We start from the raw sequence: 19534 nt of genomic DNA, 5'->3' as shown, positions 1-19534 counted from the left end.
ATTCATATGGTTTTTGTGTGATGAAAACTAAAATGAATAGAAAAAATATGTCAGTCTATACCAGCAAATTTTCTAAGTTCATCCACTCATTGTCTTCTCTTCCTTCCCCTGCTTCTTTTGCAATCTCTAAGGACTCAGTCTGTTATTCTTATTGTTCGTCTACTATCTGCCATTCTTATTATATGTCATGCCCACAAGCATTTATTTTTCTTACATGTTGTTAGAATACTCTATACTTTACTGGGCTTCATTATCTCTGTTGCTCTTTTTTCTGTCTCTTAATGTTATTCCCATCATCATCTTTTCCACAGCTCTTTGAGTTGTAAGTAGCTTATGTTCTGAGACTTTAGTAAGGTTCCTAGTGCTTAATGCATAAGTTATTACAGGTAGAACCATGTACTTAAATGCATTTCTGTTTAGAGAGAATGACATTTTACTTTTAATAATCTCATTTTCTTTAACAAAAACTCTGCGTTCCATGCTTATCCTAATTTTAATTTCCTGGAAACACTTACGGTCTGTCCTAAGTATGTATAATCATTAACAGTATCTATTGGTTGCCTTTCTACATTTTCCTTGACGTTATCGTAGTTTTACTCATATTCATTTCAAATCATACATTTCTGCTTTCTCTTTTCCAATCTTCTATCAACTTTTGTAAACCCTCACATGATTCATTGAATAGAATTGTTATCTGCAAATATCAAGTTGGTAAGGTATTCCCTATTAATGTTAATTCCAACATTTTCCATATATTATTTTTTCTTCTAAGCATGCTGTGAATTATTTAGGAGAGATGGGGTCTCTCTGTCTATATCCTTTCTCAATTAAAAGTTTCTCAATATATTCATGTAGTTTTATGATTGCTCTACTTCCGGTATAGATATTTTCAAGTGTTCTAACATATGATTCATTTATTTCTTGTCGTAGAAGGGCTTTCATTATTGCTGAAGGTTTGACAAAATCAAAAGCTTCCTTAGTGCATAATTGCGAGATATAGTTGTTTTAAATACTTTGTTGAATTGTCCATTAGCTGATTAATTACATTAATATGGTCAGTTGTTGAATACTGACTTCTAAAGCCTGTCTCGCTGTCTTTCAATTTTTTTTTGTAAATATTTTATATATTACTAACTTATTATTCAGGATCAGATATCAAAAGGTGAAACTGTGTGTTCAAATATTGTACATGGCATCGAATTACACCTTTGCTTCCCGAGACAATCCCATGGGAAAGTAAATAATGTGAAATAAAAATGACCAAGGTAAAGTGTACAGTAGCCTGAGGTTGAAATGTCTCGATCAGTAGAATTTACACATATGAGTTAAAAAATTACTTTAGAATTCCTATAAAATTAAAGTGACCGAAATCTGTATCCAAGAGTTGTCAATTATTCTGCAAATTCAAAAAGTTAAATATAACTAGTAAGAGAAATGTAAGATACTGTAGAGCTTTTAGTGTTGCAAAGCTTTCTATACATATAATAGGTATATACTATTGATTCATTTATCCAAATATACCGTACAAATAAAAATATGATCAAAATATACTTACTCAAGAGGTGCTGAAGATAGAAAGGGTAAGAGTGGCTTATCAACGAAAACATCAAAGCCGAAACTTCTCATATAGATATTTTCAAGTGTTCTAACATATGATTCATTTATTTCTTGTCTTAAAAGGGCTTTCATAACTGCTGAAGGGTTGAAAAAATTAAAAGCTTTCTTATTCTATAAATGCCATATATAGTTATTTTGAATACTCTGTTGATTTGTCAGTTGTTGAATACTGACTTCTAAAGCATGTCTTCTCCCTAGGTTTATCAAATTCTAGCTGTCTTTCCATTCTTTGTAAATATATCATTTATTACTAACATATTATTCATGATCAAATATCAAAAGGTTAAACCGTGTGTTCAAATATTGTACATGGCATCGAATTACATCTCTGCTTCCCGAGACAACCCCATGGGGAATTGAATAAAGTGAATTAACAATGATCAAGGTAAAGTGTACAGTAGCCTGAGGTTGAAATGCCTCGATCACTAGAATTTACAGATATGAGTTTAAGGAAAAAAAAATACTGTATAATTCTTAGCAAATTAAGGTGACCGAAATCTATATCCAAGAGTTTTCAATTACTCTGCAAATTCAATAAGTTAAATGTAACTAGTAAGAAAAATGTAAGATACTATAGTGCTCATTGTGTTGCAAAGCTTTCGATACTTATAATAGGTATATCTTATGGATTCATTTATCCACTTATACTGTACAAATAAAAATATGATCAAAATATACTTACTCAAAAGGTGCAGTAGATACAAAGGGCAAGAGTGGCTTATCAACGAAAACACCAAAGCCTAAACGGATATCCGAAGTAATATTCTTAATGCCATCTGCAAGGTCGTTTGCAAATGCAGAGAGTGTCTCCTTATCATCACTCATTGACTTGGATCCATCCATCAAGTAATAGAGATCAATTGGATAGTTTTGAACATGTCTATACCCTATTGTTAAATTGTAAGGCTCCCCTGTAATAAAATAAGAAAAAAAGGAAGATTTATTCTGTATAAATGAAAGTGGAATTTTGATAACAGGTGTTATTTCTACTCATACAGGATGTTATTATTTCTTCTCTCTCGAAGATCAGTTTATATCGATGTTTAACATAAATGCTATTTTTCTTGCTTTTCCTTCCAATAGGCTTAGTTCTCTATTATGATAATGAGACAATCAATCGGCTGATGGTAATAACTATGGCTTGGATGTGCAGTACCGATTGTTTTTTAAGATCAGAGTTGAAATTAATCCCTAATCTCTTGACATTACTAGTCAGGGAAGAGAAGGGTGGACATGTATATTAGCATCAGGTTAGTATAAATAAGAATTTTATCATAAACATTGTGTTTGTTTCTATGAGCGCCCCCCCCCCCCCCCCCCGCCCTTGATGTTCATCTTGCCGACTCCTCAGTCTGATGAATGTGAGTTGCCAGTGAAGAAAGGAGATACTGGTAGGTCATTAATAGTTTTGAAATGATAAACTTTATTAAGACCCTAGACTGAATTGCGGTCTGGTTCTTGGCAATGAACTGTCTTAAGCTAAATTGTGTAACTTTAATCTCCAGATTGAATTCCCTACATACTACCCTATTACCTATTTAGTCATCTTTATAATCACAACACTATGTAAGGTCATTGAAGAGTTTTACTTAGAAATCAGACCAACTGCTATTAGAATATATCACCAATAGTCACTATACCACCTTAAACCAAGCAATCTTGATAAACAAACCAGGAGTCCATTCAAAAGAAAAAATTCTGCGAAAATTCTGCATTTCATCAGACATGAATCCAGCACATTGTGAGCATAGGTGACCAAATTTTAGCAAGAAAGGAGATCAAATTTTTGGATAAATGACAACTTGGAATTCTAATCCCACAAATAGAAACAATACCTCTAACGTTTGTTGTTTGCTCTAAATAATATTTAAAAACACTCATACACACAGAAATGCATTTTCAGATGTTATAATAAATTTCGTTCCCTAGTAGGGGATTTGAAAGACTAGTGGCAAACCTTCTGTCTCAAAATCCTTCTTAGCTCTAAAGGTAGACAAAAACATATGTAATCCAAACATACATTTGTAGCTGATGCAAGCACCAACAGGAAAAGTGCCTTATCTGTAAGCTCTTTAAAGAAAACATTCACCAGTTTAGAAGGTCTAACCTTTTCAAGTATTGTAATATTTTATTCAAATTAATATATATATATATATATATATATATATATATATATATATATATATATATATATATATATATATATATATATATATGTGTGTGTGTTTGTGTGTGTGTGTATATATATATATATATATATATATATATATATATATATATATATATATATATATATATATATATATATATATATATATATATATATATATATATATATATATATATATATATATATATATATATGACGACTTGAGGTCTTTTAATATTAAAAGACCTAAATACATCTTGAATATTACCTGACATGGCTAAATTTAATCCTAAGTGCTTAGGTGCTTAAGTGCAGAATTAAGCTTAAGCCTCTAACCAATTATAGCTGAAAAAAGAAACATTAGGGTAAATGAAACGTAAACGTTTAACAAAATCATCCAAGCTAGTTCTTAGTCTTCGACAGATTATTAGTGCATTGTCTTTTGGAACCAATGATAGACAATCTAGAAGATCCTAAACTGCCTTTATTTATAAGAATAAGGATGAGATACTCTCTGCAGTTACATATATTACATATGAGGATAGATGCACCAACCATCAAAATTTGTTGTGTACAAGGATTTGTTTTAAACAGCTATCACCTCGGAAACTCCGACGTAAGAGGCCATAGAACTCTAAACTGCTCTCTTTGAGGCCAAGATAGAACCACCAGATTCATCCTGCTATTTGTAGCAATATATCTTGTTTTCCACTTTTTGAGTCATGCCGATAGTTATTTAGTGTAAAGGTCCAGATGAACTATCTCTATAAAAGAACACTCACCTTTAATGCTAAGACATCCATTACTTGTGAACAAAACACCTATATCTTTCGGCTCAGGAATATTGTAAGCATGTCTATGTTTGGTCATACTCACCAAACCCAAAATTCTAGACACACTGATTGATGTGAAGTTTCCTTTCTTTTTTCTTTTTTTTCAATTAACTGATTTGCGAGGATGTTAGCTTGTTTTTGAATAAACAAAGTAAAACTGATTATCCCTCTCAATTATCCTAAGTTAATAGTATTTCTGCTATCAGCTAAAGGGATTTTGACCTTGCCCCATTTGTTTCTGGATATAAGCTATTGCTGCCATATTGTCTTAAAACACCACTGCAGATTTTCCTATTACCATTAGTTCCAGATTTGAGAGGGCCTTGAATACTGTTAGAAGTTACATGCAACTTATATGCAGAGCTGATTATTAACTCATACATTTCCCTGACAGAGGTAAAAGATCTAGCGTTACTCCTGTTAATCACCCGTGAACAGAGAGAGGTCTGGGATCTTCATGCCTCAGGAAACTCTCTAGGATAACTATCTGTGATTATCTCACTAATTCAGCAAAGGGTTGTCTCCACGATCAGAGGGTGAATTTTCCCAATTTTTTTTTTCTTTGCTAAAAGTCTTCCTTTTGCCTATCAGAAGGCTGTGATATGTGCAGAATTCATCTCCAGCCTCTATAATGCCCCCCCTGGTCATCAACGCCCCCCTTATGTTAATAGTAAAAATACGAAATATCATTAATAATTTTCTAATTTTTTCAGTTTACCCCTTAAAAACTGTTCAAAGTCGTTTTCTCATATCAGTGATACCAAAGAAAATGGGCTCAGGGGAGACTATGATTTTATATCCAATATTTTCGTCATCAGACAGAAATCGTAATTTCTCGTTTTTTCTTTTTCGGGAGAGGGGTGTATTTCTTTGCTTGTCCTGCTCTTATGCCTTAAGTAATATAATATTTAGATGTTTTAGGCCATCAAGTGACATAATACCTAGAAAAACACAGAAGGTTTTTTCCCTAAATCGAAATTTTAATTTTTGGTGAATATTTATTTCTAGGTATCCCTCCATCACCAGCCGGGCTTTCACTAAAGTTAATGCTCATTTTTTTCTTGCTGTGTGCTTATTTACTGTTCGATTTTGATAAAACTTTGTCTGCTTGTTCCAGGTGGATAAACAAACATAATTACAGAGCGAATTTCAATTCAAGACATTAGTTTCTCACTGGTCACCAAACAAATTTTATGACGCTAGCTCCGATTTTCACATTTTTATTCATAAAATCCTTTATTTTCCCTTTAGGATGATAAAACTTACAGAGGATATGCCTTATTATAGTGCTAATAATGCCTGAAAATTTCATTAGCGTGTCTTGATTAGTGTATTTTTGGGAAATATTTTTTACGATTGGCACCCCTTGAAAGGGGAGCCTACCGGTTGGTCCTTCTTTAATGGAATAAAGACTACGTGTGCATCAAGCATTTTGCTCCACTTTCCATCCGGATGAATTCAGAAAGCCCTCATCATTTTTCTAAAGACGTTTTAGACCCCAGAAAAACTCATCCATATCCGTACTGATAGAGCCTTTAACCTTTAAAATTTCTTGAGCAAAAACAGAAACAACTTAATTCTGCTTACTGATAAAAATTCACAAAAACGAACTGACACTATTATCATTCCCAATTATAAATTCAAAATTGCGATCAAGAGGCACTTTTCATATTAACCAAGAACCTCAATACTTCCAGTAACCTGAGCAACCACTATTGTTGAACCCGAATCCTTCCCAATGAAGCATTTAGAAATAGGCAATTGAGCATGTATAAAAGAGCCCCGATACCTAGAATCCTTGTCGATTTGGAAATTGGGTCCATCATCCTGGTGAATACTCGAAGGGTCGTCAAAAGACTGAAATGAAGGCACTTGAATTAGTAAAACTTTGAACAACTCCCAATACAGAGTTATTGTTAAAAATTTGAAAGCATAGGAATGTGAAAAGAGGCATTTCTGAAGTCTATTGAAAACACCCAATATCTTTTCTTTACTGGCACTAGTACTATCGAGGGTGTTTCCAGCGATAACCCTATGAGAAATGTATACTTGAGGTTCGGCACTTCTAAATGTGGTGTCCAGCCCTTTGATGATTTGGGGACTACGAATACCCTTTTGTAAAAACCTGGACATGGGCTCAAGACTTCTTTAATCAATTTTTTTTTTCAGAAGTTGCACAATCCCAATCTTCAAAACCTGTGCCTTTGCTGTATTTATTAGATAGCTCTGACATGGTATTGGTTACATGGGCGAAGGAACACTGGAGGGTAGAGGAATCTGATAACGCTGTTTGCTGTGAGAAAATCGTAAATGAAGCTACTCATAGGTCTGGTAGCTTCTTGGACCTAGTATATACTGACTCTGGTTGTGTTATAACAAGTGAGATTGTTTCTCCAGTTGGGATGCCTGATCATTCAGTAATTTTATTAGTAATTGATACTGACCAACTGTGTCCGATATATCATACTCATATAAGATATAATCAAACCCTAAGTAGACTGATGTAGTGATGTTTTGAATTTGAATTGGTTGAAATTTTATAAAAGTGATGAACCTGTTGCTCTCTTGAATGAGAATCTTATTAAAACTATTGATAGACGTATCCCTGGTTCAATGATCCTTGTAGGCGTGTTTCCTTTTTAGAGAAGCTTGAGGTTTATCATCTTTGGAAGGGTAACAGATCAGATTTGACTTGAAATAACTATACTCAGCTAAGAGCGGTTCCTTAAAGAGTTTGTGCTCGAACTGGAAAGGAATACAATTCAACCATAAAAGAAATACTGACTGGTACAAATCAGAAATATAAGGAGTAGGGTAGCCTCGATCTGGACTCATTGGTGTAGACATAACACTTGCTCATTTACTTAAACCAGATGGCTCTGTCACACACTGTCCAAAGGAAAAATCAACCCTTTTGGTTTATGCCTTTGACAGTAAGCAGAGTAATGAGAAACTCAATCTTCCACATTCCAGTTTTCCTTAGACTCAAGTAACAAATTTAGCTTTTCAGTACTATGAAATTAAAAAAAAATTTGTGGCCCTTTATGCTCATGGAGGTGTAGGCCTTAATGGTTATTTTCCTTAACTTTTTTCATAAGGACTGGGTATTTCCTGCCTACTAAGAAGTCTAATATTTTCTGCAAGTTAGCAAGAATTGATTACTAAGCACTTATTGGAGAGATTTTAATGTTACTCCATTATGTAAATGTGTTGGTGGTAGATCTACCGCAGGTTATTGCTGCCTAATTTCCATAATTCCCCTATTGTTTGATTTTTTTTTAACGTATTTTTGTGAAACGCTTGAATAGATATGCTGAAGGTAAACATGTGTTCTTTCTTTTTCAATTTAACTTTTGCAAAGGCCTTGTAGCACATGAAGACTTTATTACAATCTTCTATGCTGTACAGAAATCACTTGATTATGGTTATTAGGGTACTATGATTGATCTTTATTTTAGTGCTGGCTTTGGCTGTTTTAAATTTGAGGCCCTTATATTCGAGCTCAAACAGATGGGAAGAGGTGGTGTTTTTCTTGGCATAATTATTGAATTTTTAAAGAATGAAGAGCAAAAAGCTTTTGTTGATTGGAACCATAGTGATTATAGGAATGTGATATCTGGTGTTCCTCAGGGTAGTATTCTTGGCCCATTTCTTTTCATATGATATACACATTATATGTGGTTTTTCTTAGAAAACCAGCTCACTGCATATGCAAATGATGTCATTGTCTTTCCGTTAATTGCATCACCTAAATGTAGATTTTGGATGGTCAAATCCCTTAATAGAGATTTAGCTAAAATTAAATGCAAGGAACAAATTTAGGGGGAATGAAGTTGCACCCCAACAAAATTCACGGTAGTATCGTTAATAGGTCAAGGACAGTGGCTTTGTTAATTCTATTTAGTCCTATAAATATTTAGGTTTGATTGTTGTTATCAAATTAGTTTTCTGAGAATCATATTCCGTTTGTTTCTTTTTCAAACACACAAAGTAACAGGTTTTTAAGAAATTATTATATTATTTTCAGTGATCAATCTATTCTGAAGAAGTGTTTTAATTTTTCATTCCTTTATGTTTCTAGTATTGTTCTCCTACCGGGTCTTCAACTGCTGATTCTGATCTTAATCTGTTGCACAAGAACTTAAGGCTTATCAAATTTGTTATTCCTGATTTAGATATTATTCTCTGGCACCGTCTTTCATTTAGTTTTTTTCGAATGTGTCATAAGATTTCTTAATTCTGACCTTCACTCGCATTCACTTCTACCTAAAGTGTACCATACTGTATATAGTACCGTGCATTCAGTGAATTCTAAGTCATGTGTTCTCTATCACAAGTTTAATAGTTACAATAATTTCATTCCACCTGTAATCAGATTATGGAATGATATTCCTAATTGGGTAGTTGAATAGTAGAACTTCAAAACAGCCTGACAGTAACAACATCAAAATTGATATGTCGTATGTAAAATATGACAGATAAATTTTAATCTTTTTACTGATATTAAGGTATTTTACATTAAGTTTTAATTTCTACTCATATAGTATCTTTATTTCTATATTTCCTTTCCTCACTGGGTTATTTTCCCTGTTTGAGCCCTTGTTTTTATAACATCCTGTTCTTTTTAATCCTGGTTGTGTAGTAGCTAATAATAATAATAATAATAATAATAATAATAATAATAATAATAATAATAATAATAATAATAATAATAATAATAATAATGATAATATTAATATTAATAATAATAATAATAATAATAATAATAATAATAATAATTATAATGATAATAATAATAACAAGTTGTGTTGAAGATTATGGCTGCCTCAGTGGCATCTATCTTGTAACTGAGCTTCTCAATCACTCTGACTTTTCTCTTCTCATCAGTATTGCATACCGCTAGTAACTATGCTATGTTGGTCATTGCTATGTGGGAGAGGAACATGTATATGAAAGTTGTAATATTTTACTAAGAACTTACTAGAAAAACTGTCAAATACATAATATATATGAATTCAGCTCTACACATTGCGAGAGGGTGTCGGACGTCTCCTCTCATCTTCACGCAAGAAGTGGATAACTATAGGCAGGGCTGGCATCTTAATAAATCTCTATTTGATATGGCAGGATAAACGTTTCAAAAGGCTTATCATCGTTACCCCAATACAACAGCCGCGGTATCCAGGGACTACGCATTGCCTACCAATGCCTAGTCTGGGGGTACCCCGATTATTATATTGGAATGACGACGATGAGACTTTTGAAACGTTCAACAAGGAGCTATTAATATGGACCAACTCCTGGTGCACAACAAGAGCATCAAATAAGAGGATCTCACCAACAAAACTAAGGCTATCTGCAACAACTCAGACAGCAGAAGGCTCAGAATCTTGGAGGCCCTGCTCCTACACCAAGAAAAGCCGAACAGCATGCCTCAAAGGTTTTTTCTTAAAACACCAACAAACCTCTCGCCAAAATCGAAGAGTCGGGAAAAGATCAATGACCCGACAGCCTGCCTATAACTGAGACTCTCTCTGCAAGTGTCTCAGCCAATCATGAAGCAGTTAGAGATTCATCAGACCTTAGATGTTAGCGGTAGAAAAGATTGTATGATGCCGAGCCCACCACAGCGAGCATCTAAGCCAATAAGCATGCAGTCATGGGAGCCCTACACAAACCTACTCATACCCTGAATAACTCCAACTGTGAGCGTAATTGCAGCCTGAGACTGAAGGATCCCATCCTAGCAAGCGACCAGTGCCTGACTTGACTACTGCACCAAGCCGTATAAATAAATTGTGCTTTGTCTGCATACATCCATTTCTTGCTTGAAAATGAGAGGAGACACCCAGAACCCTCTTGCCATGCACAGCAGCCAAACTCATTTATACTCTGTATATGCCAGATTACTTTTACTATATTTTTTTATAATATTAGAATTTTCCTATGTATTTTGCTCTCCCACCTACTAATGATCAACTTAGAACAGTTACTGGCAATATGCAGTACTGATGAAACATCAGAGTAATTGAGAACCCTGATTATAAAATAAATGTCTCTGATGTAGGGATAATCTACAAAGAAACCTATTTAAAAGTGGGACTACATCCAAAACAACAATAACAATAACAATAACAATAACAATAATAATAATAATAATAATAATAATAATAATAATAATAATAATAATAATAATAATAATAATAATAATAATAATAATAGTAAAGAAGAGTATGTAGATAATAAATTTCACTTATTTTTTTTTTTTTAAATATATTCAACAATTTTCCAGTAAACTATCATCTAAAACCTACGCTAAAAATAAAGCTGTCTGATAGCATTTGTGATGGATTCGAAGAAGGATATTACACCCTTATCTTGGATAAGATTGGGTAATTGATTCGTCTTATATATGTTAGAGCCTCTTTGTGATATAGAAAGCTTTAACAAATAACTAAAAATCAAGATAATAGCCTTTTTCTGCATTTGAGATAACTATTTATAAATTATATTAAAATTTTTTGAAAAAAAACAATGGGTATAAGTTTTTTTCTTTTTTCTTAAATAGCCCGATCCAGCAATTTAGAAGTGTAAGATACATCAGACCTTATTAGTAGCTAATTATTTGGATAACTTTCAGAAATAAGTTTCCTTAATGATTGAGAATGAGATACCCCATCAAACTGGGGCTCTTCCTCTTTATTTTCTTCACTTTCATCTCCCTTTTCTGAAGGATTTTCTAAGACCTAACAAATTAGTCTTTCTGCTTGTTTACTTTGTAGGGAAACATTGGATCATTCTTTTGTCAAGGGACTCATTTTGGCAATTGAGGTACTAACCCCTTTGTGTATGCCGTTAGAGTAAACTGGGGGTGTACAGTAGGCAGAGCTTATGAATGACTGATTAGTAATACCGTTTGAAACATGAAGAAACCAATCAGCAAAACTTTCGTAGATTTATTAAATATACAACTAGTAAATTTTCCTCTAAGGAAATCATACAATATGTAACGATATTCATATATAAAGTGACAGGTTGTATATGAACACATAACTCAACGAGCAGAGGGATATTAGGATCCGTGCTACCAACCTGGTCTTCTACCTCGTAATATAAAAGTCTAAAACAACGGATTGAATAGAGGGAATGTGAAGGTCTCACAGCAGAAATTTCTACAAAAGATAAAGAATTCGAGGCTCTAAGAGAGGATCTTGAATCTGTGGTACAATGTGCACCTTCAAACCCCTTAAGGACTGGTGCACTGGAACCGTTAAGGATCAAAATTAGATATGTTAGGTATGAATTTTTTGCTTCTATTCAAAGACTCGCTTTGTTTTTTAGGTTACATAAAAAACCCAAAAGGAGTTAAGAGCTTTAGAAGTTCATCACTATCAAAGCTACACTTGTTAATGGCTTATGCGGCAGTATCAAGTAGTCACGTTTTCAATGGTTTCCTTGTAATTACAATTATCTTTTACATTCGATAGTTTTAATTCGGTCAACAACTATATAAACTTTTCTTTCTCACGAAAATAATAACAAGTCCTTTGCCTTCCTCAAAAGGATTTTTCTTGAGCACAATACTGACCTTGGCACAAAACACAAAGATAATGCAGATAGTGATTACCCAGAAACTATTCCCTGGAACATCATATACAGTAATTAGTAACAATTCCTTGAGACATCTTAACCCTTTTACCCCCAAAGGACGTACTGGTACGTTTCACAAAACTCATCCTTTTACCCCCCCTTGGACGTACCGGTACGTCCATGCAAAAAAAACTGCTATTTAATTTTTTTTTTTTTTGCATATTTTTGATAATTTTTTGAAAAACCTCAGACATTTTCCAAGAAAATGAAACCAACCTGACCTCTCTATGACGAAAATTAAGGCTGTTAGAGCAATAAAAAAAATATAGGCCTACTGCAAAATGTGCTTGAAAAAAAATAACCCCTGGGGGTTAAGGGTTGGAAATTTCCAAATAGCCTGGGGGTAAAATCACTAAAAATTCGAGTAATGTCAAAAATTCGGAGAACAGGGTCATGGTCTTCCACTGTCCTGGGTTAGAAATCGCTTGGTAGAGGGTAGACTCGGGGACACTATTTCATTCTGTTTCTCGTCCTATTGTTATTTTCTAGTTTTTATAGTTTTTACATGAAAGATTTATTTTAATATTATTGTTCTTAAAATTCTCTTGTAGTTTTCCTTTCCTCACTGGGCTCTTTTCCCTGCTGGAGCTCCTGGGCTTATAGCATTCTGCTTTTCCAACTAGGGTTGTAGCTTAGCAAAAAATAATGATAATGATTATAATACCGATCAATGCAATGATGATAAAGAGCTTGAAAGAGAAACGCCAGTATAGCATAACAAAACCATGAATAATTACGTTAGTCGTTTATCTAATTACTGTACTGGAGGTCTAAGACTATGAGAATGAAAGAAAGCGGGATTTTTTAGGGGTGGGTGGGTGGGTGGGCTGTTGAAGTCAATATAAGGTTAAAACCGAGCTTTGATAAAAAGAAAGCAATGTGGACATCAAGGGAGGTTACCAGAAATAATAAAAGATTTATAGCCAAATTATGCAGAATTCATCATAAAGATCTATTCATGACATCCACCAAATAATTTCACTGGATTTTCACCTCACCTTTCTTTACATAATAAAAACGAGCTTTTATGATGCTTATGAATAGGCATAGAAAATAATAAAACAATTTTTATAAAAAAAATCCCGTGAATAAAGGGACTTCGATAGACAGCGAAAACATATTACACTGGTTCAACCAATGACTGAAAGAGGATTCCACCCATGGTTATGATACCACTGATTAAATTTATTAAGAGACTTGTGAGCATAATGTTTAACCCAAACAGTAATCACCCCTCTATCTTTTAACCAATGAAGTTTATTGGCAATGGAATAATAAAAAAACAAAAGATCAAAGAAATGTACCATTAAAATCAACAATTTCGTTACACTTTTAAAATTATTATAAATGTAAGAGAGATTATACAGGCCAGTGAGTCGAGCTCACGTCTGACAGAGGCCCTGGAATAGATTGGAAAACGCAAAAATAAATCTAAGTAATCAAAAAATAAATTCGAAAAAAAAATAACTGACTCAAAAAAAAAAAATATTCATAAACCCGTGCATCATAAAAAGGTAAACTCTTAAAAACAAAGCAATCCTCCGAATGTGATAAAATTTTAGACACAGAATTATGACCAAAACATAAATATCTTTGTTTGTTAAAAAGAATGCATTAGCATAGAGCATGTTTTATAGTTAAAACCATATCAAACTTAGTGCAATTTGAAACTATCCCATGTGGTGTGCGCATTAAAAACCTATAGGTCAATCTCGTATGACCAATAAGCAGTCTTTCTAAAATCGTTGTTTTTTTTTTCTTGTTTTTTTGTGGGGGTGCCTTGATAATTCCCTTAGTTAGACACTTATATTTATTTATTTTATTATTTTCTGACTTGTGATTTTACATTTGGTTATTGAAAAGTGTTTCATTGTGATTACATGATCTTGAATAGGGAATTTACTGGCAAGGTGTGATAAATTTATTCCGGATTTACAAATTGTATCTGCTTTTTTATTCTCGTCAACGTTGGTCAGGAATCTGTTATATAATTATAAAAGTTTACCGCAATTAAATAAAAGTTATCTAAAAGCTCTTCTATTTTTATTACCAGTAGGCTCCTCTGTGTGTAACCTTCGAGGGCTTCTATGACAATCTCGACAAAGAAATTATAGCAAATATAGGAGTTAGCTTATCTTAGAATGCTTTTGAAATTCTAATTATCAATGAAAACGCTGCTACTTCAGAAGAAATACTAATGCTTTGGTAGGTAACAAGAACAGACTGGATTTTTATGATTGTGATTACTCAAAGGAGTAGATCATCCCAGCTTATGAGTCGTATTTTATTCTGGCGAAACTGATCAGAATAGCTTTTGGGGAATTGTATCATGAAATATCAAATTTAAATACAAAATGAATAATAGATAAGAATCCCATATAAATAGACTTGAAAGTTATATCCGTTGATACTGTGCTTATGGCGAAGCTTCCTTACTCTCAATCTCCAGTGCTGCACTCTACACATATGAAACCTTTACTCGTGGAAAAGTAATGTTTCCTATCTTACAATCCAGTATGGAGTGATTGTTTCAAAACAGACCTCAAGACTAGCTTGTCTCAATAAAAGGCTAAGAGTATTAAATCAGCAGCTCAAAAGTCTCAGAGGGAGATCCAAGAGTTAGGGAGGCCTGAACCCTTGGTATCCTATGAACACGATTCATTCAAAGCCTGACTTTTAATTCTTCACCAAAGAGTCCTTGAGATCTCTGGGATGTATGTTCAAAGAGGAGAATTCTTGGGAATGAGGTCTATACCAGACCTCCATTATAAGTGGTAGTCTTTTTTATACCAAAAATGGCTGTTGTTAAAGTTTGTTGTAAATTAATCTTTAGCCAATTGTTAATGGAAAACACCACGATATTTGCAGGGACAGCTGTGTGGGATTTTTAGTCGGTGTTATTGGCTCTAATGTACTCACTAAGCCTAAATTTTATAGGTCATACATAACTCTATTGTAAGGGATGTTTCTCTGTATAAAAGAGTTTACCATTTGTCCCGTTTGTGTCATCCATTAACCAGCATGCATATTATTTAAAGGAGTGCATGTAATGGAGAGCATGATGCTATCTATTAATTGAATTATAATATTTTTCTTTTTTTCAAAATTTATTTTATTCTGAGACAGTGTAATAAATGGCTAAAGGTTTGGATGACTCTTAAACAGAGCTAGTTCAGTTTAAGGAAGAAGTAAGAAATTTTAAAAGAAACCAAGAATTTTCTATAGATATTTCAGGAAGTTTAGTCCTGAGTTGAAAAATTGACCACTCAAGTCAAAGGTTTAGATAAGGATCTGATTGATGTACATGGTAATATGTAACAAATAACCCAATCACCATGGGCTGAACATTACTGATAGGATTAAAGTATTATCAATTTCAGTCAATGTGAATCATCTGACCAAACATCTAGTAACAAATGGGGAGGAATTAAGTAAACAGCTTGAAAAAAAAGTATCCCTCAATAAACAAAAGAATAAAAATATTTTCTGTATTGTTGAGTAACTGACCATAATTTGTCTAACTGCCCACTTAAACCTCCGAAAGGACTTTGCTTTGATTATCTTCAACATAATTGCAAGAGAGATGATATAGGGGGTCCAGGACCAGTGAATAGGAATAACATAGATTGTCTATGTCAAACAAGTTCTCCAATTATTAATTTGATGGTAAAAAAATTCGTGATTGAAGTTTAAATTGACTCCAGTAGTTGGGTTACTATAGAAAAGAAATCCTTCGTCAAAAGTTTAAGTTTGAAGCCTGCTAAAATAAGGAATTTATAACAATTAACGGGTGTTCCCAAGACAGTCGTACCTATGTTAGTATCTGTTTATCTGAATGTTCATATGGACATTAGTGTAGTTACTCATTTATTTCATATTATGCTATATCATTTTTTGGATACAGAATAGCTTTTGCCGGCTGATTTACTTGGGACACCCAGTGAAATCTGGGATCGTCCTATGGGTATAGTAATTTAGGGTATTACTTTTTGAGTACGTCTTTATAAACTGAAATCTACTGCAAGGAGAGTTAAGAATCTTAGGATAATTCAGTAATCAGAAACTGAAGTAGATGAGATAATACTTAAGCAAAGGATCATCTTACCCCCTTTTTCTGTAGATATTTATGTAGTCAATGCATGCTAATAAACATGAGGATACCTTGCCTTAATTTGAATGAGTATTGAATAAAAATGGTACTAAGAATTTTTTGTGCCTTCAAGTCAACAGTGGTAAGGACGTGAATATAACGTTAGTAAATAGAACAAAGGGACTAGTCAAGTTAAAGATAGGAACATTAGTAGGGAGTTATACTAAAATTTATGCAGGGACCGTCAGTTCAATAACAACTAGGTATCGAAAGGACGAGTCGGTAAAGACGCTGGGATTAACACAATTTATAACAATTGCTTATTTCCAGATATGTTTGAGTGCTGTAATCAAACTTTTATAATGTTTCCAAACATTTGATGAAAATGATGGGATTAACAAAACTGACAACAATAGCCCATTTGCAGGTATGTCTGAGTGTAGTAATCACACTTCTATAACATATATTCACAACATTTGGCAAACAGAACTCGGGCGAAAGAGGATAACCAGAGGAACGCAAAAAAGGATATCAGAGGAATGCAAGCCCAACCGCAGGAAAACTAGGTACAGTAAACTACAATCAAGTTCCATGTAAAGTAAGAAGCCAGCGTCAAATATATCATTTTTTTTTGGGGGGGGATAAGGTAGAGCATTAAATTTATTTAAAAGTAAGCATTATGGTGCATGAGTAAATAGTTACCTTAAGCTAGAATTACTTTTGTATGAAGAGACATAATGTGCATAACTAAGTTTTTTGCATGAAGTATCAAGAGTGTAATCAGCCAAGTATTACGCTGGAACTAGGTTAGAAGTACAGTGTAACTTTGTTAAGGTGGGGGATTTTGTAGAGTTCAGTAGCCTAACCTAAACAAGGTAGGAATTCAAAATGCCGCTTGACATTGAACATCCTGAGTGCTTTAATTGTTGCAGAATCAAATTTGGTAGTATGAAAGATGCCCAGAAGAAGGCATTGCTGATTTATATTTCAGGCAAAAAAGTTAGGGAAGTGTTTAAAAAGCTGCCACCTACAAGTGACACAAGTGAAGCTGCCCATAACGCTCTTACCCCATATTGTGCTCCGTAGATCAATAAATTTTTTGAAAGGTATAAATTTTCAGCACAGGCATATCAGAAAGAAAATTAGTTTAAATGTATTTGTGACTAGAGTCAAGAATTTAGCTGTTTCATGTAAATTTCTACAGATAGAAAATGTACAATAGATGAAGCTATTGCCAATTGCACATCACAAGAGCTAAGAAAGTAATTACTGCAAGATAAAGATTTGACAATAGAGAAGGTTTTGACTATAGGCACAGCCTTAGAAACATCAAATAGGCAGAGTAACATAATAGGTATTTATACAAGCAATAAAATGGAAGATTCTAAAATTAGCAAAATAGGCTACAAGTTGAAAGACATGAAAATCCGAGAAAGAATATGTCAAAGGCTTGTCATAGGATATTTCCTAACCATAATTTTCATATATATATCAGAAACAGACCTATACACAGACACAACTGGAGAAGCTCAAATACTATAGGTGTGGTGAAACTGATCATTTTGCATACGAAGCAAAGAAATACCCTGCAACGGGACAAACATGCCTAAATTGTTGCAAGATAAGCAATTCTGCAAAAGTTTGTAGATATCCTAAACAACACACAAAGAAAATAAATGCTGCTGTTGATACTATACACCAAGAGAGTAGTGCAGAAAATGTTCATGATATCAGAATAAGTCAGAAACTGATTTTGCATTTCACATAAATTCTCTCAACAAAGATGCAAAAAAAAATTTATTGGTACAATTGATCATAAATGGTTAACCAACAATATTGCAAGTTGACACGGCAGCAGGTGTATTAATTATGTCTGAGAAAACAGCTAAAACCATGCCTTATTTGTTCTTAGAAGATACAAATAGAGTTTCGAAATATTTTAATGGCTTTGATATTCATGTCATAAGTGCTTGAAACGCAGAAATACAGTATAAAGAACAGAAGTTATATAGAATGCTATTAACTGTAGTTAAAAATAAAGGACAAAGTTTTCTTAGTTTGGATTGGTGACAGTATCTGACACTAGAATGGCAATATTTTGAACGTTACAAATACACAAGAAGAACATAAGAGTGAAATGCTAGTGAATGATATCCTATTAAAATTTAAGGACATATTAGAAGAGAGTAAAAAATGCTAAAGCAATATTAGTTTTAAAACCTAATAGTATTCATAGATTTATTGCTCCAAGACCAGTACCAAATGCATTGAAAAGTGCAGGTGAAAGAAATCCGGAGAATGGGAATTGAAGGTTCAAGGGAAAAGATTATATATTCAGATTGGGCTGCACCATTAGTACCTATAGCGAAAGAAAATGGTCAAGTTAGGTTATATGGAGATTACAAGGTACTGTAACGTAGAATCGACAGCTTCCGGGATCTCCACACCCATTACCAAACCCAAAAGACATTTGTTCCGGCGCAAATAAAAACTCTTCTCTATTTATAGGGGTATTACAGATGGCATATCTGGAAGACAAGCAATGATGATTTTTTATTGAGGGATAACTACAGTTAGCGGGGGGGGGGGGGGGGGGGGGGTTACACTCACATCTCAGAGCTGAGTAAAATCTTAGATAAATTTTATTTCTCGGTAGACGACGGACATTCTGCCTTTCTCCCCCGCAAAGACTTGCCTTGCCTGTTCATTCTGTTTATTTTTTTATTTGTGTGTATATATATATATATATATATATATATATATATATATATATATATATATATATATATATATATATATATATATATATATATATATATATACATGTATTTTTATATATATATATATATATATATATATATATATATATATATATATATATACATATATATATATATATATATATATATATATATATATATATATATATATATATATATATATATATATGTGTGTGTGTGTGTGTGTGTGTGTGTGTGTGTGTGTGTGTGAGTGTGTAAAAATCACGAAAGCTGACGCGTGATGAATATAAAATGTATTATAGCCACGAAAGGAAAAATGAAAAGATTTGATTGGAGTTAGTACTTTCATCCACTCAGGACATTATCAAACTTAACAATTGTTGAGTTTGATAATGTCCTGAGTGGATGAAAGTACTAGCTCCAATCAAGTCTTTTCACTTTTCCTTTCGTGGCT

The 19534-nt window shown here is 33.3% G+C and overlaps 1 protein-coding gene across 2 annotated transcripts in view; it reads right to left on the bottom strand.

Moving 5' to 3' along the window:
- Positions 1 to 19534, bottom strand: part of LOC137623357 (integrin beta-PS-like) — a 1240954-nt gene that overhangs the window by 778420 nt on the left and 443000 nt on the right. For both annotated transcript variants that reach the window (XM_068354187.1, XM_068354188.1), the window contains exon 4: positions 2300 to 2528. In XM_068354187.1, the coding sequence (XP_068210288.1) occupies positions 2300 to 2528 (229 nt within the window). The remainder of the gene's footprint in view (positions 1 to 2299; positions 2529 to 19534) is intronic.

This window comes from Palaemon carinicauda, chromosome 30 (assembly GCF_036898095.1).
Source record: "Palaemon carinicauda isolate YSFRI2023 chromosome 30, ASM3689809v2, whole genome shotgun sequence".
Classification (NCBI taxonomy): domain Eukaryota; kingdom Metazoa; phylum Arthropoda; class Malacostraca; order Decapoda; family Palaemonidae; genus Palaemon; species Palaemon carinicauda.
This window is presented reverse-complemented; position numbering and strand designations above follow the sequence as displayed.